The sequence below is a fragment of the Abramis brama genome (genome assembly GCF_963993115.1).
Source record: "Abramis brama genome assembly, chromosome: 7".
Lineage (NCBI taxonomy): Eukaryota > Metazoa > Chordata > Actinopteri > Cypriniformes > Leuciscidae > Abramis > Abramis brama.
Genome location: NC_139969.1, coordinates 5,519,036 through 5,546,805, shown reverse-complemented (window position 1 = coordinate 5,546,805; position 27,770 = coordinate 5,519,036). Strand labels below are relative to the sequence as shown.

The window sequence follows — 27,770 nt, the reverse complement described above, 5'->3', positions numbered from 1 at the left end:
CTGACTCATATGTTTACAGCCTCAAGGACACTCCAGATATTTCGGACTGTTTGGAGCAGAAAATAACAGATTATAAGGTGTGAAACAGCTTGAGTTGCTAGAAAGACTGAACAGTGAAAGTTTGCATGTGGAATTTCAGCGTAAAAACCTGCATGTTATTCAATAACCACACAATGCAACTTAACCAGATGCGCAGTGCTGTTCCATTTGCATTTAATGTATATTGTCATTGTTATTCTTTTCAGAGCAAACTCAACTCAACAGACATCAGCAGTAAATAGAGTTTATTTCCTTTTAGACTGGTTTTAAGCTGTTTGTTTCCGCAGCGAGTGGATGTGTTGGTTTGGGATGGTCCTCTTTAGACTTTTTCAGATGTACAAAAATGAGGTGAAATCTGTGTTTTAAATGTACACTACAATTCAAAAGTTTGGACTTAGTTTAAGAAATGAATATTTTTGTTCTCCAGGGATGCATTAAATATCAAAGCTGACAGTAAAGACATTTATAATACGACAAAATATTTCTGTTTCAAATAATTGCTGTTCTTTTGAACTTTATATTCATTAAAGAATCCTGAAAAAAAAAAGTATCAGCACAACAGTTTTCAACATTGATAATAATCAGAAATGTTTGTAATGATGCTGAAAAATCAGCTTTGCATCACAGGAATACATTACATTTGAAAGTATATTCAAATAGAAAACAGTTATTTTGAATTGTACTGTTTTCACTGTATTTTTATTATTATTATTAAATAAATGCAGCCTTGGTGAGCATAAGAGAGTTGTTTAAAAAACAAAAAACAAAAAAAAAAACCTTTTGAATGGCAGTGTATATTAACCTGAATGTTAAGTAATATAAAAGGTTTAGGAACACTTTATTTAAAGCCTTTTTATATAATGTATTATGAATGTATTGTATGCCTTGTAATGCACCTTATATTGCATTGTATGATCTCATGAATAATTGTAACCACAGTTATAATACATTATAATTCTTATCTATAAATTGAAAACACCTTTAGACCGTATAATTCATTAAAACACATGACAAACAATCAATTTCAGGTGCAACAAGGGATCTGCAAATATTATAATGTATTTTTACTTTGGTAACAATTATTTATGGTAAGATATAGTGCATTTAAGTAAAGTGTTACCAAAGTTTTCCACAACAGTCTTAAATTGAAAATGCACTGTGAAGTGCAAAATAAACTAGCAACTTTAACAAATTTGATGTACAAGGAGGTAAAATGTTTGGCTTCGTGTGTTGAGGCACATCTCCCTCACATTTCACTTCAAACCCATTAAACTCTTGGCAAATTTTAGCCGTCCAATCAGCATCCTCTGGGGGCGGTTAAGCTAATTAGATGACAATAGTACCCTCAGCCGCAACGGAGAGCAACATGCTTACCAGCTGAGAATTAGGCGTTAGTTTCAAGATATGTGAAAACCATTAAAACTGCAGTAATTGAAGACCTTGTTATATTGAAAGCTCTTACTGGGGAAGAATAATGTTGTAGCTGCAAAATACTCATGCTCACTTATCACTGACTGACATGGTTTTAGTGAACTCAAGGTAAATCTGAGCACAAAAACCTGCAATTTACCAATTTACCAAAACCTTTAAATGCATTTGATCAATTGACATGGCCTAAAAAACTTCTGTTGTGAAATATTTAGTTTGAAATGTGTGCTTATGTAATCCATCTTTAGAGTAAATGCTCCTTGGTTTGATATTTTGTGCATATACTGCAGTGACATTTTTACACGTGAGTGACTTTAGTATCCGCATACTTTCAGGGGCCACGTCTCGGAGTATTTTGGAGGAATGACCTCTGTGTGCAGCCTGTTTACATCTGCTTCATTGATCCTCATCCTCTCCTGTTCCTTAAAGCACAGCAGGCTCATCGCTGCGCAGGCAGAAAATCATTCAGCCGGAAATAAAACAGCCACGTTTGCAGGAGGGGGGAGAGAAGGAGATTGACAGATGCAGACAGAAAAATCAAGTGTGTGTGAGAGAGAAAATGAGACAGAGAGAGAAAACAAAAGAGATAGTGAGCGAGAGTGATACTAGTGTCATTTGGACTATTAGCGTAAGCAAGACAGCACAGCTACAAATAATCATCATTATTGGTCCAATTTTTCTGAAGAGATTTGATCACTTTATATGATGAACAGATTTAATTTAGGCTTTTATTCACATATAAACATTCATCAACTCAGTTGTGATAAATTGATGCTCAAGCATGTTTGCTTGACGTACAAGAACCAATGAGGTTCATTCTCGTGTTACGCAGCACGTTTGAGCTTCCTCAAGAACCAATGAGGTTCATTCTTGTGTTACGCAGCACGTTTGAGCTTCTGCAAGAACCAATGAGATTCATTCTCGTGTTACGCAGCACGTTTGAGCTTCTGCAAGAACCAATGAGGTTCATTCTCGTGTTACGCATCACGTTTGAGCTTCCTCAAGAACCAATGAGGTTCATTCTCGTGTTACGTAGCACGTTTGAGCTTCAGCAAGAACCAATGAGATTCATTCTCGTGTTACGCAGCACGTTTGAGCTTCAGCAAGAACCAATGAGATTCATTCTCGTGTTACGCAGCATGTTTGAGCTTCTGCAAGAACCAATGAGATTCATTCTCGTGTTACGCTGCACGTTTGAGCTTCCTCAAGAACCAATGAGGTTTATTCTCGTGTTACGCAGCACGTTTGAGCTTCAGCAAGAACCAATGAGATTCATTCTCGTGTTATGCAGCACGTTTGAGCTTCTGCAAGAACCAATGAGATTCATTCTCGTGTTACGCAGCACGTTTGAGCTTCTGCAAGAACCAATGAGATTCATTCTCGTGTTACGCAGCACGTTTGAGCTTCTGCAAGAACCAATGAGATTCATTCTCGTGTTACGCAGCACGTTTGAGCTTCTGCAAGAACCAATGAGGTTCATTCTCGTGTTACGCAGCACGTTTGAGCTTCAGCAAGAACCAATGAGGTTCATTCTTGTGTTACGCAGCACGTTTGAGCTTCCTCAAGAACCAATGAGGTTCATTCTCACGTTACGCAGCACGTTTGAGCTTCCTCAAGAACCAATGAGGTTCATTCTCGTGTTACGCAGCACGTTTGAGCTTCAGCAAGAACCAATGAGATTCATTCTCGTGTTACGCAGCACGTTTGAGTTTCTGCAAGAACCAATGAGATTCATTCTCGTGTTACGCAGCACGTTTGAGCTTCAGCAAGAACCAATGAGGTTCATGCTCGTGTTACGCAGCACGTTTGAGCTTCAGCAAGAACCAATGAGGTTCATGCTCGTGTTACGCAGCACGTTTGAGCTTCAGCAAGAACCAATGAGGTTCATGCTCGTGTTACGCAGCACGTTTGAGCTTCTGCAAGAACCAATGAGGTTCATTCTCGTGTTACACAGCACGTTTGAGCTTCACGTTTGTTCTCGTGCTTCAAGCAGGTTCGGTTGAGCTTCTGTTTATGTTTGCTGATCAATGTTTATTGTGAGTCAAAGCCTAAATTAAATCTGTTCATCATATAAAACGATTGAGTCTCTTCAGATGGCCTCTCAATTCATATGGATTAGTATTACGATATCTTTATGAAACTTTTGAAGCGTCAAAGTTATAGTTGCGTAGCTTTCAATAGAGGGACAGAAATCTCTCAGATTTTATTAAAAAGATCTTCATTTGTGTTCTAAAGATGAACGAAAGTCTTACGGGTTTGGAACGACATGAGTTTGAGTAAATGATAACAAAATTTTCATTTTTGGGTGAACTAACCCTTTAAGCCTAGTCCCAAACTAAAATGCATGTTTGAGCTGTTTCTATTGAAAGCAACTTGCACCGATACATCTTTAAATATATAAGTGCCATTGTTTTATCTCAAGATGCACACACGTAATTTTTCTAAGGCACGTTTATAAAGCTATTTAAATGTCCTAATTGAACTAAGGCCTAATCCTAGTTTAATCAAAGCCCTCTCTGTGAAACCAGGCCTAAAATAGTTCCTCAATGATACTAACACTGCTACCAAAAGATCAGACATTTTACACAGAATCGGGATTAAAAAAAAAAATCTTCAAAAGATCTTAATATAATGTCAAATTTGAAAGATGATAAATGGGAACACTTTTGAATTAAATGTATGCAAAATATGCTCATGTGACAGTGTTATTCTGGTATTATTTATTAGTTTTATTATACTATTGTAGTATTTATTAATATTTTGAATTATGCTTTATTTTTATATTTTCAGGTGTAATAGTGTTCGTTTTTATTTCTTTAAAATATGTTCTATGTAGCCTAAGTGTATTTTTATGTCAGTTTTAGTTTGAGCGATTTTAATACTTCAACTTATGTATTTTAGTCAGTTGTAAAGGCATCTTTCCATTTTTCACTTAAAAGAAAAAAAAGTGTATTTTATTTCATTTTATTTCAGCTTTATTTCAATTACTGAAAGTGATTTTTTTTTCGTCATTGCACACTGAATACTTCTTTGCATGCTTTTTTTTTTCAAAAATAGTAAATGTATTAGTATACTAACAGCTTATTCTATATTTGTGCTTTGTTTAATCCTTTTTGAAATGTTCCTTAGCATGAATGACGCTCTAATGACGTTTATGCTAAAACAGCAGTATGCCCTTTGGGCTCATGACTCATCAATGACGTCACACTTTAATTAGTCTTCAAGTCCAATCGGCAAAATCTCACCAATAAACTGATTACGATCTTAGTAATGACCTTTATAGCAGTGAGTCATTCTCTGATATGAGCAGATGTGTTCATCTAAAGCTGTTCGCTTTAGAGAGATTTCAGTAGAAATGATTCAGAGAGTCAATATTCTGTGTCAATATGAACACTTTTATCTGTGTCTGGTTAGTTCACTATTCTTCCGTCTCTCTCTTGCTCTCTCCCGCTGGTTTAGCGAGCTCTCGTTTGGCCTTTCACGTAATTGGCTTTATGTCCAGATTGGTTGGAGATCTGTGCGAAAGAACATGCGCCGCCTGACAGACAAAACCTAGTGCTTTCCACTTTCACTTCGCATATTAACTCTCATATAGAAACAACAGACAGGCTGTGTGTGTGTGTGTGTGTGCGGAGAAACTGAACGTCGCTCTAGAGACCCTAATCAAACTTTATGTACAACTTTTAGTTAATCAGGCTCTTGGGTCTTGGCCAAAGTAACTATGACTTCATTCCATCCTCTGAACAACAGTGTGATTCATTGTTCTTTTCTCATGTGAGTTAGCAAAACATTTAACCACATGTTCATGAATTATAATTATGTTAATATAAGTTTTCACTGATCAGTTTTGAGAAATGAGCTGTAGAGAAATGTTATTTTTCCATGGAGAGTTCCCAGAAGAAAATTATTTCTTAAATGTTGCTTCAGTTATGATTCAAATGAAACAAATATTAGAGATTTATTATATTAATCCGGATTGTATTTTTATGTGTGTGTGTGTGTGTGTGTGTGTGTGTGTGTGTGTGTGTGTGTGTGTGTGTGTGTGTGTGTGTGTGTCTGGCTTAGGTAAAACCTACATTTTGGCAATATCTGAAATCCTTGTCCCCATTTTCTGGTCCCCATGAGGAAAGCAGCTTATAAATCATATAGGCTAAGTGATGTTTTTTGAAAATGTAAAAATGCAGAATGTCTACTGTGATGGATAAGTTTAGGGTTAGGAGATGGAATATACAGTTTGTACAGTATAAAAACCATTATGTCTATGGAAAGTCCCCATAAAACAAGGAACCCCAGCGTGTGTGTGTTTGTTTATTTGTTATTTTTTTTAATTGTTTTTATTTATTTTGTATTTATAGTATTAATAGAATTATATTAGATATTACATTATATAGAATTATAACATATTCATTCATTCATTCATTCATTTATTTAATTTAGTTCGTATTTGTAGTCTTCATTTTGAGACTCAGTATTTATTTATTTATATTTAGTATTTATAGTGTTCAGATCTCTTCTGGAACTCTGGAGATGTTTGTTTTCATTTCTACTGTTGGAAATCAGTTGAAATAATGTTTCAATCTTGAATTTTTCTTTCAGTACAATCGAATGAAACGGTTTGCAATAGAATAAATGAATGTGTCATAAATGCTTCTGTTAATGAACAGAAATAGACACATTCAAATCAAAATCTTCTGACATTTCATTTCAAAAGCTGTTGTTGATGTTCTGACAGCATCAAGAATCTCCACGTTCTTTCCTTCATCTTTTGCATCCTCTCTTTGCCACTAGATTGAGTGGGAAGCATTTCTGTAATTAATTCTAGAATCATTTCTGTAATGAGCTGAGGGAAACGAGGAGTCAAATGCAGTTCTGAATGTGATGGATTCTGATCCATATCACATATTGATCATGTTCACGTCCTCGGGCAGGCGCTGAGTCACAGGAGCCCGTGCTGATGCCCCCTGCTGGTTACATTCACATTCACCTTGGCTTCCCTTCAAGAGCTAATCTTAGAAAGGCCTCGGTATAATTGAGAATTAAACGGAGACATATGTTATAATGTCAGGAGTCCAGATGTAATTCGGCATTAGGGGTTTCAGGAAGACTTGTTTTTTGATGAATGAAACCTTACTGTAAACTCGCCTATCTATCGAAGGTATGGTTTCATTTGTTAACATTAGTTAACTAGTTAACATAACCTAGCAGTGAACATTACTTCAAGCATTTATTAATCTTAAATTTACTGTATTTGTAAACATTGTGAACTAACAGGAATTTTCTTAAATGCTTTAAAATATATATCGCTCATTGTTACTTCATGTTAGCTAATGCATTAACTAATGTTTACAAATGAAACCTTACCGTAAAGTGTTACCAATACTTTAGTTTACAGTAAGGTTTCTACAGATTTTATTAGTTTTAGTTGATGTTCATTTTAACATTTAATACATTTACTAATAAATAACTGTATTTGTTAACATAAGTTAATGCACTGTGAACTAACATGAACAAACAATGAACGACTGTATTTGTATTAACTACCATTGACAAAGATTATTAAATGTTGTAAAACATATATTGCTCACTATTAGCTCATGTTAGTTAATACATTAAAGCTACATTCCTTAACTGTTGGCGCTCTCGCGGTTAATAAACAGAATTGCATGCATATTGCGGAAGAACATTTTAGCCGGAGCTACTTCTCTCTGTTTATGTCTATGACGAGTCACGCAGGTATTGGGCTACTCCGCAGCAGAACGACCCGAACCAGTCTAAAATAGTCCGATTATAAACACTTGTTATAGGTGGACCGTAGCGATTCAGGATAAGGCAAAAACACGGTTTGGAAAATGGATTCATGATGTACTCGCTCATTTTATAATTTTTGTCCCTGAGTTCAATATTTGCAACCCCGTTTTTCCCGAGCATGTTATTGGCCAAGACTTTCCGTCCCTGGAACGAGCTTCTCATCTATTACAATCCTCTATAATAAACAGTAGATGGCATCATAAAGCCTGTTTTTTTCACAGATGATTGCTTTTAAAATCTATTATTTGGGGTTTAAACTATTTTGCAAAAATAGAAGAAAAAAAATATCAGGTAGCCTACAGTATCTTTTACGAATATTAACAAATGAGACCTTATTGTAAAGTGTTTCCTATATAGCAATTTGCTTTTGAATTATTCTTATAATAATATAACATGCTATTTACTTGGGACTCTAGGGTAGTTCAGATAATAGCATGGTTCATGTTGAAAACAATATTATATATGGTACAATAATAAATCATTTGCAAACATTGTAATGAGATTTATGCACGCTGTAAACTGTTTTATTTTTATTTGAGTGTTTTTTATTTAATGCCATACTTTTTTCAAAGAGGCCTTTAAATCTCTGGTAAAAGCAGTCCCTACACATCAAAAACAACTAGCTCCTGTCAGATGTGAGATATACTAATGTGAAAATTGTTGTTGTTCTTAGAGTGTCCATGGGAGTGGGACAATCTGACCTGCTGGCAGCCGGCCGATGTCGGTCAGGTCGTGGAGGTCAACTGTCCCGAGCTCTTTGATTTCATGAGTCCAGAGGAGGGTGAGAGACATTCATAGTAATGTATTTAAAAACCCTATACTTACAAGTACAAAGTATTGAATAAATACTGCAAAAAGATGAATAAATACTGCTCATTATGGGACCTTATTGTAAAGTGTTGCCAACATATTTTGGTATACCTAATATATGCAATTTATTCCTGTGATGCAAAGATGAATTTTCAGCATTATTACTCCAGTCTTTAGTGTCACATGATCCTTCAGAAATAATATATTTTGAGAAGAATAAATAGTATAGTAAAAACGAGTTAAATATATAAACATAAACAAGAGTTAAACTATAAAACTGTATTTTGTATCATGTCAAAAATTGGAATGTTTTTGCCCTTATTTATGGTGCAAAACAGCAACACTGGCATAACAGACTGAAACAGTGAACTTTAGGCTATATGTGAGATCATGAGTCAGTCAGTATAAATGTATGTGGTGATTGATGTATGTACGCTTTTGTTCTTGCAGTTCTGCTGACAGCAGAAAATTTCAGCAGTTGCTTACAGGTTTTTCTTTTTAAAGTGAGAAACACATTTGATTTATGGTTGTTCTGGTTGTTGCCATACTGCTTTTCAGGGCTTGGCAAGATCAGCAGAAACTGTACAGAGTTCGGTTGGTCTGAACCGTTTCCACACTATGTTGATGCCTGTATGATAGGTTACAACGGAACCAACTCTGTGAGTATTTCATCTGACATCTTAATGATAGAAACCATTTGGATCATGATGGTCATAACCACCATAGGTATTTAGGGTTATAAGAGACCCCCATTATTTAAAGGTGCAGTAAGCTATTTCTGAGAAACGCTGTTGAAAGCCTGAAAACAGACGCCGAGGTTGTGTTGTTTCTGCTCCATACGTGAGTAACATTGGTTTTACTGTTTCACAGAACCAAGATATGCTGTTGTTGTAATGTTAGCAATAGTAACAGGACAGTTTTGAGTGCTATTGTTTGTTTGGAGCTAATGTGTTGCTAGCGACTAACAACCTACTTTTGCTTGTATACACTCTTGTGTACTGTATGTTCATGTTTTGTTCTTCCTTATCATTCGTTCGCTTTTGTTTGTTTTTCATGAAGCATTATTTTACTTAGTTTCAGCTAGAAAGAAACATCCACTCTTGCATTGTGTGTTCATGCATTTGGGGGGCGGAGCAATGAATATCAACAGTGTTTCTCAGAAATTGCTCACTGTACCTTTAAATTAGACCAATTCTTAAAGTAGTGGTAATTTTGTATTTGCATAGTATTTTACTTTATTCATCTAATTTGTGGTAAGTATTTACTCTAGGACAGTGCATGCTCTGTATTTAACTCAAAGAAATGGAAGAAAACAAAAACCTTTGCAAAATGGCTGCTAACCCAAAGTAATTTTGTTTTTCTCTTCCCTTCAAGGACATGTACTACGCATCTGTGAAGGCTCTCTATACGGTGGGCTACAGCACGTCTCTAGTGTCTCTGACCACAGCTATGGTCATTCTGTGCCGGTTCAGGTCAGTTTTAAAGCAGTGTCATCACACAACAATGACCTTTGCATAATATCATGTTTCTCTTGAGAACGTAATTTTGTGCTGGTCACTTGAGGAAGATTCAATGCAAAATTATCCAACCTGCTTGCAAAGGGCTCTTAGGGGGAATCTCTCGAAAACTGTCAAGAACATGTCATATTTGTCAAGAATTGTGACATTATGTTCAACAATTAAGCACATTTTAACCTCTGGTCATATATACTGTATGTATAAATAAAAGGAAATAAATGGATAAGAAATAATATGAATTAATCGTTTGTCGATTCCTCCTTAAATTAATCGCAATTAACCAAATACTTAACGTGAAATTAAGCATATATTATTATATTAAGTATGTATCTTGTTTAACACGTTTATTTAGCCATCATTTGCTATATCCAGCAATGTAAACTATCAGATTGAACGCATAAAGGATTTTGAATTAATCGATCTAATAAATCGATCCGAATAAATCGGTAACAGTATTTCTAAAAAATGTATTTATTGGTCAAACTCTAAGTAAATGATGAATGTTAAAACATGGAGTTACCATGATATCTTATAAATACAGGTAGCATATTCTTTATGCAAAATATAATTTCTTTTTTTTCTCTCTCTCTCTCTTTTCTATTTGGTGTGTATTATCACCCAGATTTTTTATTTTTTTTGTAAGATTGTCCCTATAACTTTTAAAAATATCGTTTTCCAATTACAATGAAAAAGGATTTTACAGCCTGGTTCAATTGAAGAAGCTTTTCGAGATACAAGTACTTTGTTTTCTTTGGTTTTTTTTTTTAAATCCTTCTATGTAGTGGTGCTATAAAGTACCCTAAAACCAAATAGAGTGATCTGAAGAACATACGTATAATGTAAATTATGAAAAAATGCCAAGGGCTTCAAAGAACTATTGATGAGTGTTTACACAGTCATTGATGCAGACCCTCAGCTTCCCACCCAAACACATTAGAATTTCAATCTCATATAATGGTGTAATCCTTCCTTTGAACGTCTGTCAACAGGAAGCTTCACTGCACCAGGAACTTCATCCACATGAACCTGTTTGTGTCCTTCATGCTGAGAGCCATCTCTGTGTTTATTAAAGATGGGGTTTTGTACGCAGAGGAGGACAGTGACCACTGCTTTGTTCACACTGTGAGTAATGCACATCTGCCATTTTGTTTTTAATGCTAATGAATACAATGACAAATCTGATTAAAATGTTCACTAATACACAATGAAGCCATTTTATTTGACATAAAGTTGAGAGCGCATCACCAGCTAAATATTACTAATTTCTTTTTGCACTTACGGTTTTCGACACCAAACCAAATGGCAACATGTTTCGGGCAACATCGGGCCGTTTTTGAGCGACGGCCAACTTGCACCGTTGGCTCTAGTCGGACGCTGCCGGGTTTTTTGGTGTCGTCGGTGAGAGAGAGAGAACTCTGATTGGCTGTTCAGTTTAGCAAGCAAGTCAGTGCACAAGAATAAGAGAAAAAGTGATGAAAGCAAGCAAAGAAGTCATGACGGCACAGACAGAAGGCTGTTCTAATTTTACGTCATCTTACCTGAGCATTTCACTGCGTGAATATTTTAATATTAATATTAATTAAAATTAGAACGTGATCAGCATGATTTATATTCAAAATGGTAAGCAAGTGCTGCTTTGTTTATGGTTTGTGTACCTGCAGTCTTAGTTTCATTTTCCTTTTTGGGGAATATAGACTATATATATATATATCTGCTTAAATAGACAGTTACCTTCTTTACACGCAGGCGCAGAATGCGCATGATAGCTGACAGTTGCCTGTAGTTCTTTCGGTGTGTTCAAGCACAGATTGTTTTTCCCCCGATGCAAGGTGACAACACAGTCGGCATTCATCAGCGCTAGTTCTTTGGTGTCAGTTTTGTGTGTCCATACTGTAAGAATTGAGAAATTAGAAAATGCCGGACAGTCTGGTTGAAGAGCGACCAGACCCTGAGAGGACAAAGGACCTCTCTGGAAATTAACATTTGAACTCCCCCTTGTGCACTATCGAGACGAATGTCTCACCTCCGAGTCATCCTAATCTACATCTCTTTCCCTTATCCCCCCTCTCCTTCTCCCCCATGCGAAGATCACCAAAAACTCACACAAGAATATATGGTTTAATGTGAATGATTAACATCGAGTATTATACATATTTAGTATCATTTGAAATGTCTCATTGCGACTGGTACAAATGTCTCATTTCCAAATAAATAAAACAAAAGGTAATAAGGTTTTTAAGAGTTTAGGGATAACTGGCACACAAAGGAAGGTGGTCCCTAGACAAATGATCTCCTACCATACTAATCAAAAAATACTTTGCCTCAAGAAAAGGACAGTAACACCAGACCTTCCGCGCTGGTCGGATGCCGGTTTTGGGCCGATCGAGGGCGAGCTTACATTACCTTCAGGCCGTGTGTCCACCAAAGTATTTTTAGCCAGCTGAAAACGCTAGGCGCTCTGCTGAAAACGGCTAGCTGTCGGCGATTGAGAGCATTTCGGCAGCGTTGCGTTTTTTTCAGTTGAGACCCTTTGCTTGTTATGATACGGAATATCCGCGAAAGTTTTACTAGTATCTCATTTCACACATTTTTTGTTTCTGTGTTGATTCTATATTAAAATGTCGATACAATGTAATGTATTTTCTCTGGCTCTTGTTTTAAATGATTTTTATGCTATGATTAACATTATACTTGTTGTTGTCATCTGTTGATGTTGTACAAGCAGAATGTGGCGGTTGGTCTGTGTGGTATTAGTCCCACCCCTCCTCCACTGTGATTGGATGGTTGGGTAAAAAGTGACAGTGATGAGTTTTACCCAAAGTTGAACATTCTTCAACTCTCAGCGACCTGTAAAAAACACCGAACACTCAGCGCTTCAGCGTGAAAAAGACGCGCAGCGCCTCGTTACGCTCATGGCGTTTTAAAAACGCGGCGCTCCCATTGAAAACAATTGAAAAAATATGCCAGCCGGGTGAAAAAACCCTTTGGTGGACACACGCCCTAAGACATACTGCTGCAAAAAAAAAGAATATATGAAATTACCTGTAGCAGATCTATACAGGTGGAGCTGGGGAAGGTGGAGGGTTTCAGAGGAAAGCGCGCTGCACTGAACCATTTATTAGTGAACCATTTAATGTCCATAGCTCAATAGTTAGCTTGAAAAATAACTCTAGCGAAGAGCATTTTGCTAAATATATTACATATTCATTATATTATTGTTTAACCTTTTGACTTCATTAATTAATGTTTAAAAAAAAATTAAACCAAGTTTTCATGAAAACAAGTTCTTTTACAGCCACCATTTAAATGTTTATATTTCGACAATGAATTGTAGTAGAAATATAATTATATAAAAACTGCTTTATGTACAATTTAATTGTTTATATACAACTCATTATTTATTTGAGTGCTGATTATTAAATAAATTTGATGAAGTAATTGATTATTAAATAAATGTTCTTTCCGGTTCAATTTTTCAGCTAAATAAAAATAAAAATTTGCTTTCACAGTGAATCGCCCACAAACGGATACGTATGAATATGAGACTGAACTGTTGGTCTTGGATTCCATTTGCATGTGAAACCCACAGACTAATAATAACTCGATCCGTTTATGTTCAAGCCCACGTTCTGCAGCAACATGTTTTGTTTCCCCCATCTGTGCCTGACAAACAGCTGTAATTATCATGAAGCCGAGTTCAGCGAGCTCTGGAAATATTCCATTATTTCCATATTAGCATATGAATAGCTTATCAAAACGTGCACGCTCTCATTATACACCTGAACGAGGGCTTTGAGCTCTTTCCCCCAGCCAATCAGAGGCCGTGGTAATGACATCACTTAGCTTTGAATTGGTTCAGAGGGTAACTGATGAACATAAAGACTTCAGAGTGTTCTGACACATAGCAGGCTATATATTGTGAATGGAAATGCACAGGGTACATGTCATCTTTCAGACGAAAGGATGCATCACTGATCCAGATGCTTATAGCTGGTTTAAGCTGGTCATTACGCTTGTTTGATGCGTTGCCTGGTTAGAGCACTTTAAACCAGCAACACATCAGCTACTAAAAACCAGCTTGACCGATTTAAGCTTATTTAACCTTTGATACTGATCATCTAATCAACTAATCCCTAATTCATACTAATCAAATAGCCAGTTTCAGTTTTTTTGCAATCAAATAATTTCACGATGTCCTACTTTTTGTTGTTGTTGTTGTTGAACATCCTCTTTTACTCTAAAATATGTCGGAATAGGAATTAAGGTGAACTTTGGACATTTCCTACAGTAGTGGTCAAAATATTGAAATTTCACTTATTTATTATTTTCTAGAAATTAAAAAAGGGGACAATATAGATTTTTGTATGTTTTTGTTTTATAATTGTTGTGGGTTACATTCAATTCATCATTTTTATGATGTTTGCGACTGCGAGTCAAACTGACCCTAACTGGTTTTAATACAATTCCCCCAAAATCACACTATAAAAAATAGTAAATTGCAAATAGCAAACAGATCAGAATTATACAGTATTAAACTTACGACTTCACAAAACCATTACAAAAATGAATCAAATAAATATGTGTGCATTTGATAAATAAAAAAAACTGTATATAAAAAATCTTTTTTAATATTTTAATTTCACAAATTGTGAATATACTGTATACAATTCTTTTCCAATGTTATTTTAATGTTTGTGCTTTTGGAAAATAATCTTTACTGTCCCAATTAATGCATATTATTTTGCAATTTAGGGTGATTTTAGCACAAAGTATGTGTTTTCTAGCCTGACTACGTCAGTGTAATAGCTTTCCGTTTTCCTCCGGCCTGAAAACAGCCGGCCAATCAACGAACAGAGGGCGGGCTGAGAGCCGTGACGTAGACGTTGATTGTACCGTGGATGCGTAGATTTACTTCACATAATCTGCAAAAGTCATGTTCACAGCCATGTTCACTCAGGTATTTCGCCCGATGGTTTTGTTTTCGCATCATACATGTGTTTACAGTGGAAGTTAGATGCGGCTGAGCATGTGCATAACACACACCATAACCAAACGTTATGTGATTGGCTTACGGGTAAACAATGATTTTAAACTTCAGACAAGAAAGAAAACGCTTTTCAATTATGCCATGCCAGACTCTGTCTACGAAGCAAAGCGAAGTAGCAGAGTTTGGTATTACCAGGCTATGTGTTTTCTGCTAATGTAATTGTTGCCAGTGTAATTTTTCAGTTTTTTTTTTTTTTTTCATATTGTGGTGTCTTTTCTGCCAAATATCAGACCTTATCTGACAATAAAGTATTATCGGATTGTATCGTATCGTTAAGACGTGTTTGTGGGAATTGTGTTGTGAGGACGGGAACATTTAAAATTCTGTACAATAGATTCGCATGGCCTGTTATATAGTACAGCATTACTTTAATTTAACATGAATAGTAAGTATGTGACTACCTTGAAACCATCTGTTTTGATCATTGATGATAGTATTGCTCTGCTCTAGTCCAGGTTTAGTTCTTCTTCATGGCTAAAATAGCGGCATGCAAGCAAGTTATTATTTACAGGGTGTTTTGAATGTGCTATACATTTCCAGGTACAAGACACTGAAAACTGCGACTATAATGAGGTCGTCTGATGGATACTAACAGGGATCCGCTGGCTTTTCTAAATGTGTTTCTCTGTGTTCAGGTGGGGTGTAAGGCAGTGATGGTGTTCTTCCATTACTGTGTGATGTCAAACTACTTCTGGCTCTTCATCGAAGGTCTCTATCTCTTCACACTGCTGGTGGAAACCTTCTTCCCTGAGAGACGCTACTTCTACTGGTACACCATCATCGGCTGGGGTATGTCACAGCGATGCATCATACCAAAGCGGATTGTTACGGGATTGATTATGTGTCACACTTATAGATATGGAAGGAAATGGAGTGCAGCGTATGTGTTAACTGGCCACTGGCTCTTTATGATGTGATTTGTTGTGCTGGCATATGTAATACATTAATATTGAAGGTCTAAATGCATTAGAGAACAGCTTTGAGGTCTGACAAATGTCCTCTTCCTCTCACACTTTCAGGAACGCCCACCATTTGTGTGACCATATGGGCTGTTCTGCGTCTTCATTTTGATGATTCTGGGTACGTGTAATGCCGCATAAACAAAAAGTGATATACTGTAATTGTTGCTTTGATACCTACGCAGATGCTGGCACTGAACTACACTATTAGCATTCAGTGTCACTAGTCACAAGAATGAGTCTATGTTTGGAAAGGAATACAAATGAAAAAATAAGTAAAAATAGTAATACAAGTGTAATGATAATTGCACAGTATATACTGTATACTGCATACTATTTAAAGCAAATGTATGCAGTATGGGACAATAAATGTTTTAAATGAGATTCTACTACTTTGTTACATAACCTCACTATGTCGCATGTTTAATTTGCCATCTCATGCATATGGTTTAATCCAGGTTTGTGTAAAACAAATATTTTTTTTAGTCAGTAATGAGTTGAACATGATCAACATGTAAAGGTGCAACTCATTTTACTTCAGTAATGTGATATAATAATGCACAATTTGACATTTATTAACCCTAAAAGGGCTGTATCATATCTGATATGCAAATATTTTAAATTATCATGAAGAAACAAAAAAAACCTTTTGTATTTTTATTTATATTTCACAAGTGGACTGAAGCAACTTAGTTTTACTTGATTATCAAGACATAATTATCTTTAAAATCCGGTTAAGCTACATCAGGCTATGATAAGCTACATCAGGCTTTTGAGGAACGTTTATTTGTTCATCTCTCAATCATCATTGTATTGCATTGCATTGCATTATATGATAAATCTACAGAGCTTTGATAATAAAAAATGACTGATATGTATATGCATTTTGTGTAAGTATCTGCTATACTGTTATGAAGATCTCATTAATTTACATTACAGGCTACCAGAATTTCATCTGTTTGGCCATATAAATATCAGTATCTGCACCAAAATAAAATTGAGGTGTTTTTCCTCCTCGAGTATGAGCTCCATATTCTCACTATACGAGTCATAAAAGCCTGGTGTATAAAATATGATACTCAACAAAGAACACTGAAACTAAAAATTAGGGCTGTCAAAAGATTAATCGCGATTAATCGCATCCAAAATAAAAGTTTGTGTTTAAATAATATATGTGAGTGAACTGTGTATAATTAAATTTGTATCTAGAAATACACACACATGCATGTATATATTTAAGAAAAATGTGTTATTTATATATAAAAAAAATATATTTATATATAATATAAATTATATATAAATATATACAGTATATGTATGCAAATATTTCTTAAATATATACATGCATGTGTGTGTATTTATATATACAAAATAATTATACACCGTACACACACATATATTATTTAAACACAAACTTTTATTTTGGATGCGATTAATCGCGATTAATCTTTTGACAGCCCTACTAAAAATACATTTTGTCTAAATGTTCAATAAACTGGAATAAAATGTTCTAACTATAATGTCAGGCTGTACAAGGATAAGAAAATTAAAATAAATAGGGTTCAATTTTGATTCGAGCACATTGTGTTGTGTGACAGTTTTCCAGGCAGTGTGCGCTGTCGAATATTGTGCGTTTAGGCAAATGTAGCCGGGCATCTGTCACATACTGCAAGCTATTCTCTTTCAAAAGCTGTTAAATCATGTGACCGAACGGACCAATAGCCAGTTTCTTAAATCAATTGTATTTCTGCAGTTGCTGGGACACGAATGATAATACTGCCCTCTGGTGGGTGATCAAGGGACCTGTTGTGGCATCAATCATGGTAAGCCAAGAAATTTGAATAAGAAAAAAAAAGAAGCTAAATCATGGATAAATAAAACATATATATTTATTTATGAATGTATGTGAATGGGAGCTATAAAAAACGCATGCATTTGCTTCCAGATTAATTTTGTCCTCTTCATTGGAATCATCATAATCCTGGTGCAGAAGCTGCAGTCTCCAGACATTGGCGGGAACGAGTCCAGCATCTACCTGTGAGTAGCTTGCCTCAGTCACCATGGAAACAGTGTACTGATGGTGTGTTGTGTCTGATTGGTGGCTGAAATGAGATTGAAAGTCTTAATAGTTTTATACAAAAAAAAAACTATACTTAATAGCGCCTTATACAATACAGATTGTTTCAAAGCAGCTTTATAGTGATAAACAGGAAAATAACGATTTAATGATGTATAGCAGCTCTAAAAAGACAATAGCAAACAGTCATTATTCAGTTGAAATCATTTCAGTGTTGATGGTATAATCGGTAGCATTCATTTTGCATGCATACAGAATTCCTTTTGGAATTGGGTGTAATAATAGAATGTGTGAATAATGTTTCACAGTGTCACAAATCTCCATAGGCCGTTTATTTTTTGATTGTTGTTAGAACGGTTGTAGTTTATGTTCAGTAATTTAGTCGTGTGCCGATTCCAGGAGAGAATCCAGGAGGAATCATTGTTGTGTTGATCGAGGTGATGTGCGGCAGTGAAAAATAAAATACAATGACTGTTTTTGTTTTCTGGATAAGCCATATTGTGTATGAGGACTTATGTCTTAACAGTCACATAAATGCATTTGGCAGACACTTTAGTCCAAAGCGATTTACATTGCATTAAAGGTATGCTTTTCATCAGTTCTTGTTTTCCCTGGGAATCGAACCCATTCATTTGGAGTTGCTATAGCACCATGCTCTACTGTTTGAGCTACAGGAAGGAAACCCTGAAGTCTATTGAGAGTGACTTTATGTTTGGGGTCTTAATAGTCTAGTGCACAAGAAGGACCATATTTATAGTGCTTTTGCGTTATGTTTAAAGCTTTCGAAGCCCTATTTATTGTAATTGCTTGGAAAACAGTATTGTGCTTGAGCTATGAAATGTCCTTGAGGTCTCTCAGTGTTGAGGTCTGTTGTGTGCGGTCGGTTTTATGAGTGTGTGTGTGTGCGTGCGTGTGTGTTCTGTCCTAAAGAATGTTTGTTGTCTTTGTCGTGTTTAGCAGCTGTGCACAGAAATGCTTCAGTGAGCCCACACAGGCCGCCCAGCATTCGTGCTGGATGTCAGAGCTTTCTACCATCACGCTGTAAGTGTGTGTGTTTGTTTGTGTGAATGTGTGTGTGTGTGTGTGAGAGTCTGTGTTGGCCAACAAATGTGCATTTTTGTTTTTAAGCTGTGAATATTCCCCGCTGATAGTTTTTGTGTTATTTTCTGTACATTTGCATGTTTGGCAGATGCTTTTATTGCATTGCATTCCTGTTTGTATACATATATTTCTATCAGTTGCATTCACCTGGGAATCGAATCCATGCTCATGCTGTTGCTAGTGCCATGCTTTACTGTTTGAGCTACAGGACTTTTACCTGCTGAAAAATGCGCATCTGTGTTTTGGAGCTGGTGGTTCAGGCTGGTCCAGTCTAGTTTATACAAGGTGAACTATACCAGAACTGTTCAAATCAGCCAAGTAGTTATGGTTATTGACCCTTGATAAATACCGTATTTAACTACATACCATCTTACGGTGGTCCAGATGGTTTTTGGAACATGGCAGATCTCTTATTGCTGATCCAAAATGGTCTCCCAGCTCAGCCAGTGCAGTACAGCTCAAACCATGATCCCAAACACAGCTGCCAAAACTTCTTGGAGCATTTTTAGCCTAGATATAAATGTTTGCTGAGCATTTTTTCCGCTCCAAGCTAGTTATCAGATGAGAACTAAATCCATTATTAATGCATAGTTGAGTTATCAGTTGTTTTATTGCAATATCAGCTTTATCTCAGATGTGTAGTTATTTTCTAAGGGGAAAAAATGAAATAATTGTTGACATGCATATGAGTGTCACCATTATGTTCAGTTTAGCTTTAATTTTTTTTTTCATGGACTTTTAGGCTGCTTTCATACTGGGCTCGTTTGCTGCGGTCCGAGCAATATTAATTTGGTGCTATTATGCACAGCTGAGTGAGCAACACAGGTTTACTGTGTGTGTGACACATAAGGTGGTTTTCTGCTGCTTGCAAACGAACTCTTTTGAGGAGACCGTGGATTTCCATTAATTTGTTGTCCTGATTCCACACGCTATGCGCGAATACACTGCAGGCTCACTCTCGCTCGTATCCAAGGTAAATCATCAACACTATCATCCCTTACATGCGTTTTATTTAACTAAATACATAATAATCAGCTAAAACGCATGCGCAGGTTACTTTTCTTCCTGAACAAGTGCGCACCCGAGTCCGTGTTGCTTTCACATTCACGCGTGAACCGGTCGGGACGGTCCGGTTCGAATGCAACCGAACTCAGACCACCTCCTCCAGGTAGTCTCGGGTTCGGTACCCCAGTGCGCACCTGGGTCCACATGACAGCGTTCTCATTAGCGATGCCGTGCCCCGTTCCGAACTAAACTGCCAGTGTGAAAGCACCCTTAGTTTGTTTCTCTTCTGTCACCTGTTTCCTTTGTTCTGGTTTCCCGCCACTAATCACTTGTCACTGACATTCATTTGACGAGCACACCTGTCTGTATTCAGTTCATTATCTCTGTGTATTTAAAGGAATCATTCACCCAAAAATGAAACTTTTTTAATCTGTCATTATTTACTCATCCTCAAGTTGTTTCAAACCTGTATGAAATTCTTTCGTCTGCTGAACACAAAAGATGATAGCTTGAAGAATGTTGGTAACCAGAAAGTTGATGGACCCCATTGACTTACATAATAGAAAAAAAATACTATGGAAGTCAATGGAGTCCATCAACTGTTAGGTTTCAAACATTCTTCAAAATATCTTCTTTCGTGTTCAGAAGAAAAAAGAAATTCATACAGGTTTGAAACAACATGAGAGTGAGTAAATGATGACAGAATTAAAACATTTAAGTGAACTATGCCTTTAAGTTCCTCTTTAGTTCACATTCATGGTCCGGTATTGTTCGGGTGTTTGTTCTTGCATCTGTGGATTACCTGAGTTTTCTTTGTTTTAAATTAAAAACATTTCTATTTGAATCTTCTTCATCGTCTTTGGACTGAAATGTGACAATGAGTACATCTAAAATATATACTGTATAAGTATACTTATTATTATTATACTGCTCTTCTGATGATAAACGTTTCAGTTCATATTATCCATGAAGCCTATCATATTTGATCAATTCTAAGGCCTCTAAATTATTAACATGATCACATGTGTTCTGTAGTCTGATGTCCGCCTTCAGGTCTTGGTTCACATGTCTTTTTGCTTTTAAATGTTTATTGATTTTATAAAGTAAACAAAAATATATTTTATATTGTTATTAATATTTCAAGATGAACACTTACTTGACTGAAGTAATCTCATGCTATATATTACTGATATATTATATTGATATTTCTATATTATATATTTATAATATAGAAATTTCATGCTAAGATGTGATTATCAAATATGATACAACAGGCTTTTGAGGAACGTTTACAGTATACGTTCATCTCTCAGTCATTATTGTATTGCATTGAATTATATGTCTTCCCCTCCACAATAAAAGCTCATAAAAGTAAGCATTTAAATATCATCACACTAAGACATATTACTGGGAAGGAGCGACAACTGATATTTATATGCATTTTATGCTATACTGTTAAAGATCTCATTGGTTTACATTACAAGATATCATAATTGTTTTCTTCCTCCTTGAGAATGAGATCTATATTCTCACTATATATCATATTGTCTAAAGGTTCAATAAACCATTCCATTAAATATATATATATATTTCAGACTATAATTTCATATGTCAGGCTTTACAGGACTTTGGTATTTTGTAAAGACATTGTTGAGATCACAGTCTATTCTAGAGAAGACACATGTGAGATTATTGGGGTCGTTTGCTCGGGAAAAACATCTGAGAAGGAGGTCTCTATTTACTGACTAGGAGAAACTATAGATCTATCAAAGAGACCATCTTTCCTATGGAGCAGGATTGTTGTGGATGGCTCTGATCTCCAGTGTATTACAGTAACTGTGTGTTGACATGGTGAGAGATTCAATCATCCGTCTGAAGCGCTGTGTGTGTGTGTGTGTGTGTGTGTTGACAGGCGGCTGGCACGGTCCACCCTGCTCCTCATCCCTCTGTTTGGAATCCATTACACTGTGTTTGCCTTCTCCCCAGAGGATTTCAGCAAGCGGGAGCGCCTGGTCTTTGAGCTGGGCCTGGGATCCTTCCAGGTACTGAGCATCTGCTTTTACAGCAGCAACTTTAGCTTGTATTTTAGAAACACCTCCGTGGAAACTATTTCTCTGTTTCAAACCCTATGAGCTTCATTATAGCTGCGATCCCATTGATATTAGGCATCGATATTACATGCTGCCATTTATTTGATCGGAAACTAAGCTTTTGTGGTTTAAAAATCAAGAATCAAGGGAAAGCATATATTATTCAGTAAACGTATCCAGTTCTGTCCTAAATATATAACCAATATTGTGAGTATGATGTCTTTATTTGAAACCAACATGCTTATGTTAGGGTTTGCGGAGTGTAGCATGCGTGAGAGATATTTTTCTTATGCCTATGTAGAGAGTTTCAATTCACTTCATTTTTATTTGTGTCGTTTCATTTTTAGTATGCTGCCTTAGAAGGTAGTCACCTATGTAGACAACGAGGCAGCTCACTAGGTTTTGGAGCTTTATTGAATAAATAGACTAATTTTTTTTGTGTACACAAACAGTTTGAGGTCAGTAAGATTTTTAAATGTTTTTAAAAGAAGCATCTTGTGCTCACAAAGGCTGTGGATCAAAAATACAGTAAAAACAGTAACTTTGTGAAATATTATTACAATTTAAAATAACTGTTTTCTGTTTGAATATATGTTAATATGTATGTTGAATATATGTGTTTGATATATGTATTCCTGTGATGCAAAGCTGAATTTTCAGCATCATTACTCCAGTCTTCAGTGTCACATGATCCTTCAGAAATCATTCTAATATGCTGATTTGCTGCTCTTATTATTATCAATGTTGAAAACAGTTGTGCTGCTTAATATTTATTTTTTGTGGAAACCGTGATACATTGTTTTTTCCAGGATTCTTTAGATGAATAGAAAGTTCATAAGAACAGCTTTATTTGAAATCTTTTGTTACTTTACATGTGTCTTTACTGACACTATTAAACAATTGAATGCATCTTTAATTAATTTTAATGCACTTTTAATGCAATTTAGTAATAATATTAACTCAATACAGGGTTTTGTGGTGGCCGTGCTGTACTGCTTTCTGAATGGAGAGGTAAGAGTATTTCATTTGAAATTTTCAAATGCATGCAAACAGTTTTTGGTTAGAAAACAATACATTTCCACTATAAATGTTCCAATATTACTACATAAACAATTATTTTTAGTTACTGCCATATCCTAACCAGGCATGATGCGATAGTGACAAGCGATCAATTTCATCCATGTTACACACAAAAAGACATTTAGGGCCCTATTTTAACGATCTGAAACGCAAGTATCAAACGCGAAACGCAAGTAACTTTTTGGGTAGATCTCGGGCGCTGTTGCTATTATACCGGCGGGATAAATGACTCTTGCGCCCGACGCAAATCTAAAATGGGTTGATCTGAAGTAGCTACATTATTCATAGGTGTGATTTGGGCGTAACGTGAAATAAACCAATCAGAGCGTCATCTCACATTCCCTTTAAGAGCAGGCATGCTTGTTCCATGGCGGATTGCTATTATAATGGCGGATTTGCCAGATGCGCGCCAGCAGCGGTTCACAGCCGAGGAGACCGATGTTCTCGTCAGGGCCGTAAAACACAGAGAAGTGACATTGGGGATGGAGAAACCCACCCAAATTAGCTTCAGTTAAACAGGCGTATAATAATTTGGGTAAATGTGTAAGCTAGATTTATGCATATTTTTTCACATCTTCATGGACACAACAATGATTTCCCTCGTGTGTTAATATTTTTCCTTGTAATTATGTATGGTTTGCAAAAATGTCAACTGCTGCGTCTGTGCGTAGATGAGAGAGGCAAAGTGTATGCGCGTTGTGCACACGCTACATTATGGCCAAGCATGCGCCCTTAAAATAGCATCTGAATGCGCCACTGAAAACGCGCCACGAACTTTAGACTAGGTTTTTCCTTGTCTGTGGTGGAATTGTTTTCTGAAACTGCAAAATAGCATCAGGGAACGTTTGCGCCGGAACACGCCTCCTCTTTGTGCTGAACCGCCCCTGGGAGCCACGTTCATTCCCTAATTTACCGACGTGCGTCTGTGGAGGGAAAAGTCCGCCGTGCGTCGGGTGCAAAATAGGAATGATGCATGCGTTGGTGTACAAAGTCAATTGCGCTGGGTGCAAGATAGGGCCCTTACTCAGTTGATGTTTTTTTTCATTTGTTGCATTGCTGTAGGTAGCCCCGCACATAGTGAAATCTCATTGGTCCGAACATAAAACATCAAATAACTTCTGATTGGCTATGATTTCACCTTCTGCGAGGATAGTAAAATTGATGCTTGAAACGTGTCACGTCACATCTGGCTAGGACATTGTGCAAAGCATGAGGGAGAGAGTGTGGACTGGTGGAGAACGCGTGCACCCTTACAGCTGAGTACATTAAAAAATGACCTTTTCAAGTTTCTCCCTAAAGGTGCAGTCGGAGATAAAGAGGAAATGGAGGAGTTGGACGGTGAACAGGTACTTTGCTGTGGACCTGAAGCAGCAGCGTCATCCTTCGCTAGCGAGCAGTGGGGTGAACGGGGGCACGCAGCTGTCCATCCTCAGCAAGAGCAGCTCACAGATACGCATGTCCAGCCCACTGGCCGAGACGGTCAACCTCAACCTGCCCACCTGAGCGCCTGATTGGCCCACGTCCCTAAAGCCCCGCCCTCAACTCACCCTCTTCACCTGCAGTAGGGCCGGCCATTCACAATGAGAGAAGAACTATTAATTATTCATCAATTCTCTGGATAAGTATTTAAAGATTCCAAACAAGATCCTGAACGCATCACCCATAATCGGTTAGAAATGATTCGTCCAGGGATATATTTAAAGTGCCAAAACTGTTTTGAGCTAATGCTAACAAAAGTTACAGTTCAGGTTAGAAAGCTTTTTGACCATAACGCAACTTTTTGAAGGCTTTCTAATTAATCTAATAAGAAAACAACAATATGAGCATAAAAGAATGTTATTTCATCACAAGAGTTGTACGTTCTTTCTCAGTCAATAATAATGCAGAGCAGGGGGGCTGTACGCTGCACCGCTGCCCTAAACGCCAAAATGAGATCGCAGCAGAAATTCGAGTGAATTTTCATATCGCATTATGAGCCATAGAGAATGTGAATCGTTTGTGGTTAGAATGTAGTCAGAGAAACGTTCATACATTCATTTTTGTCAAACCAATAGCACATTGCTTTCTAGTTATGATGAACATTAGTTAGTGTCTAATCGGAGACAGAGAGACGGGTTACAATTCAGTGTTACGATAAGATCAAGGAAAAAATAATAACATAAAGTGCCAAAACGTGACTATTTCAGTATTGTTTTATCAGCAAGCTACTGTGTTTATCATAATTACACTTAAAAGAAAATGTACAGACTTCGTGTTGCTCGTTCAAATGCTGTGTATTTGATTCAGTGTTCTCCACAGAGAGATTGTAAAACATATTTTTTTACAATCAGCCGTAAGTACAGAGTATGTCAATAATATAAAGACTTATGAATGACTCATGACGTTAGATTATCTGTAAATGTTGTTTCGATTTAGCTTTTAGACAGTGTATTCTTCTTGTCATGCGAATGGTTTATAACTACACAGAGCCAATTTAAACAAACCAAGGATTGTCAACAAAAAAAAACAAAAAAAAAAAAAACATTTACCGGAGCGAGGAAGCTATTCCCACAATTCCCTCTGATTTATTCTGAAGTGCCTGATGGTCACAAAAATAGCTTTGATGGATCTATTCTAAACAACCAGTGCCGTGCGGTATTGATTTAATTATTAGTCAATTAGTAGTGTAGATTAACAGATTCAGTGTTGCTTTTACAATCTTTCATTTATACCGAGTAGAAATATATTCATTTATATGTGGTATTAGAATGCATATATAGTCATATCTAAAGCTTTGAGATGTGCAAATCAATGCCATTACGTTACTATCAGGTGCATTATACATGCTTTTTAGGGCTGACAGGAGACATCTGAATGAAATGTGATAGTGTTAAATGGGTATTTCACCCAAAATTGTAGATTCTGTCATCATGTACTGACCTTCATGTCATTCCAAAATCTGACTTTTTGAATGTTTATCCTCTTAGAATGAAAATATACAATTACGTCAAGCTCCAAAAGGCCAACAAAGCGCCGTTTTACTACCAGAAACGGCGCAGAAGTCATATGAAATATTTTTTATGGTATGGTAAAAGTATGTCATACAGATTTGAAATGGCATGAGGATGAGTAAATGATGACAGATTTTAATTAGTTTTGGATTGAACCCTTTTAAAGCTTGAGAGACAGTTAACCCCAACTCTTTACAAGTACAATCTCTGATGTCAATCTATGAAGCCAAACAAATTTACTGCATCACCACTGACTGACAATCATAATTAGTTATCCCTCACATTTTACATGTTTGATCACGAGAACAACGTGCATCTGTGTATAAAGTGGCAACAGCCTCTGCTAACGGTGTTGTTTATTTCCAGTACAGTATTTTTCTCTGCTGTGAAGTTCTAGAGTGTAAATCCTCTGTGTATGTTAAAGACGCACATGTGCCAGTAAATGATGGATGTACCAGCACTCTCTCTTTACATTAGCCAACACTTGCAGTCAACATAAAGTACTAATGAAGTATGTAAAACTTCTGTGATTATGAACGTGCCAATTTTGAAGTGCAATATGCTTTTGTTGCAGCTCAGTTGTCGGTGTGTCATATTGGAGACAGAGTTGAAATTATTGAAATGTACAGTAAAAGTAATGGTCGTGTAGATTGCACAAATCTTTCTTTTTAAACAATGTGGAAAATGTATGTTTTTCCCCCTTAGTAGTTATTTTAAAGTTGAAGTGTGTAATTTGTAATCTGTTCTAGAATCACCATACAAAAGTGCAAAAATAATGACAGGTTTCATACACTCTCCCCATCTTTCATTGGCCGAATAAAAATAGCCCCACCCTGGTTGAGGCAACAATTGCAGTTCCTTTAAAAGTAATATTTTTTTATGTAAAGTATATGTTTTATTCTTAATAGAGACAACTATAAGTAATTTGTAGCTGGCTTCTGCTTGCAAATTGTAAACACTAAGGCTCTTTGGTGCTATAAAAAAACATGTTTGTTTTCAGCATCACACGCAGCAACATTAGCTCAACCAATGGCATGAGTTTGGGGCGGGGCTGTATCTGTTTGCCGACCAATGGCAGATGAGGGGAGTCTTTAAATAAAATATTCCATGAGTGCTCACCGGTGATGAAAACTCTTTGACCTTTCTCATTTTTGTCTTATCGTCATTTTTCAGTCTGTAAATAATAATGATCTTGAACAAGCTCTCAGTGATAGTTAACTTGTCTGTTGAAATAAATTGTGAAATCCATTAACAGAGCGTCAGATGTTGCTTGGATCATGTGACCTTACGACATAGAGCTTCATATGTGTTTGGGTAATGGGAGGGCCGAGCTCCCTCTGTGTCTCTTTCTTAATATATCTGCATGAAAATGAAAAAAAAAGAGAGAGAGAGAATTTTGCTGCTTTCTATGTTCTTGACACCAGCCGTCATTCTGAGTGTGAGCGCTCAGAAGGTAACGACCATGTCTCAAAGCTGTTACAGACGTGTTTTCTTGTGCTTGTAATACATCTATCTGCCAGTAGATGACGCTTTTATTTCATAGAATAATTGAGCGCTGTATTTTTGAGGAACGAGGATTGTCTGTCGTGTAGGTCTGAAGTTTCATTGTGTCTTTGAGATGTCTTCATGTTGTGGACTAACTCATTTCAGTCTGAATGTAACACCCGGACAACAACTGTATTGTACATTCAGCTGCTCTGTAAAGCTGCCTGCTGTTTCTTCTGCTTTGATGTAGAGATGATGTCTATGTTTGACCTGTGAACATTTTTGTACGTGTCTGAATTCCATTCTTGACATACAACTCTTGAATTTATGGAAT

The 27,770-nt window shown here is 36.5% G+C and overlaps 1 protein-coding gene across 4 annotated transcripts in view; it reads left to right on the top strand.

The window, feature by feature from the left end:
* Positions 1 to 27,769, top strand: part of adcyap1r1a (adenylate cyclase activating polypeptide 1a (pituitary) receptor type I) — a 37,873-nt gene extending 10,104 nt beyond the window's left edge. Inside the window, exons 6-17 of one of the 4 annotated variants that reach the window (XM_084118743.1) lie at positions 7,949 to 8,056; positions 8,644 to 8,744; positions 9,460 to 9,557; positions 10,592 to 10,724; positions 15,285 to 15,438; positions 15,669 to 15,729; positions 17,362 to 17,431; positions 17,554 to 17,645; positions 18,643 to 18,726; positions 21,704 to 21,833; positions 22,851 to 22,892; positions 24,261 to 27,769. In XM_084118743.1, coding sequence (XP_083974869.1) covers positions 7,949 to 8,056; positions 8,644 to 8,744; positions 9,460 to 9,557; positions 10,592 to 10,724; positions 15,285 to 15,438; positions 15,669 to 15,729; positions 17,362 to 17,431; positions 17,554 to 17,645; positions 18,643 to 18,726; positions 21,704 to 21,833; positions 22,851 to 22,892; positions 24,261 to 24,464 — 1,277 coding nt within the window. In that variant the 3' untranslated portion in view covers positions 24,465 to 27,769. Of the gene's footprint in view, positions 1 to 7,948; positions 8,057 to 8,643; positions 8,745 to 9,459; positions 9,558 to 10,591; positions 10,725 to 15,284; positions 15,439 to 15,668; positions 15,730 to 17,361; positions 17,432 to 17,553; positions 17,646 to 18,642; positions 18,727 to 21,703; positions 21,834 to 22,850; positions 22,893 to 24,247 lie in introns of all 4 variants that reach the window. The other 3 variants (XM_084118742.1, XM_084118744.1, XM_084118745.1) reach the window with 3 other exon arrangements.
* The last annotated feature ends 1 nt before the right edge of the window (position 27,770 follows it).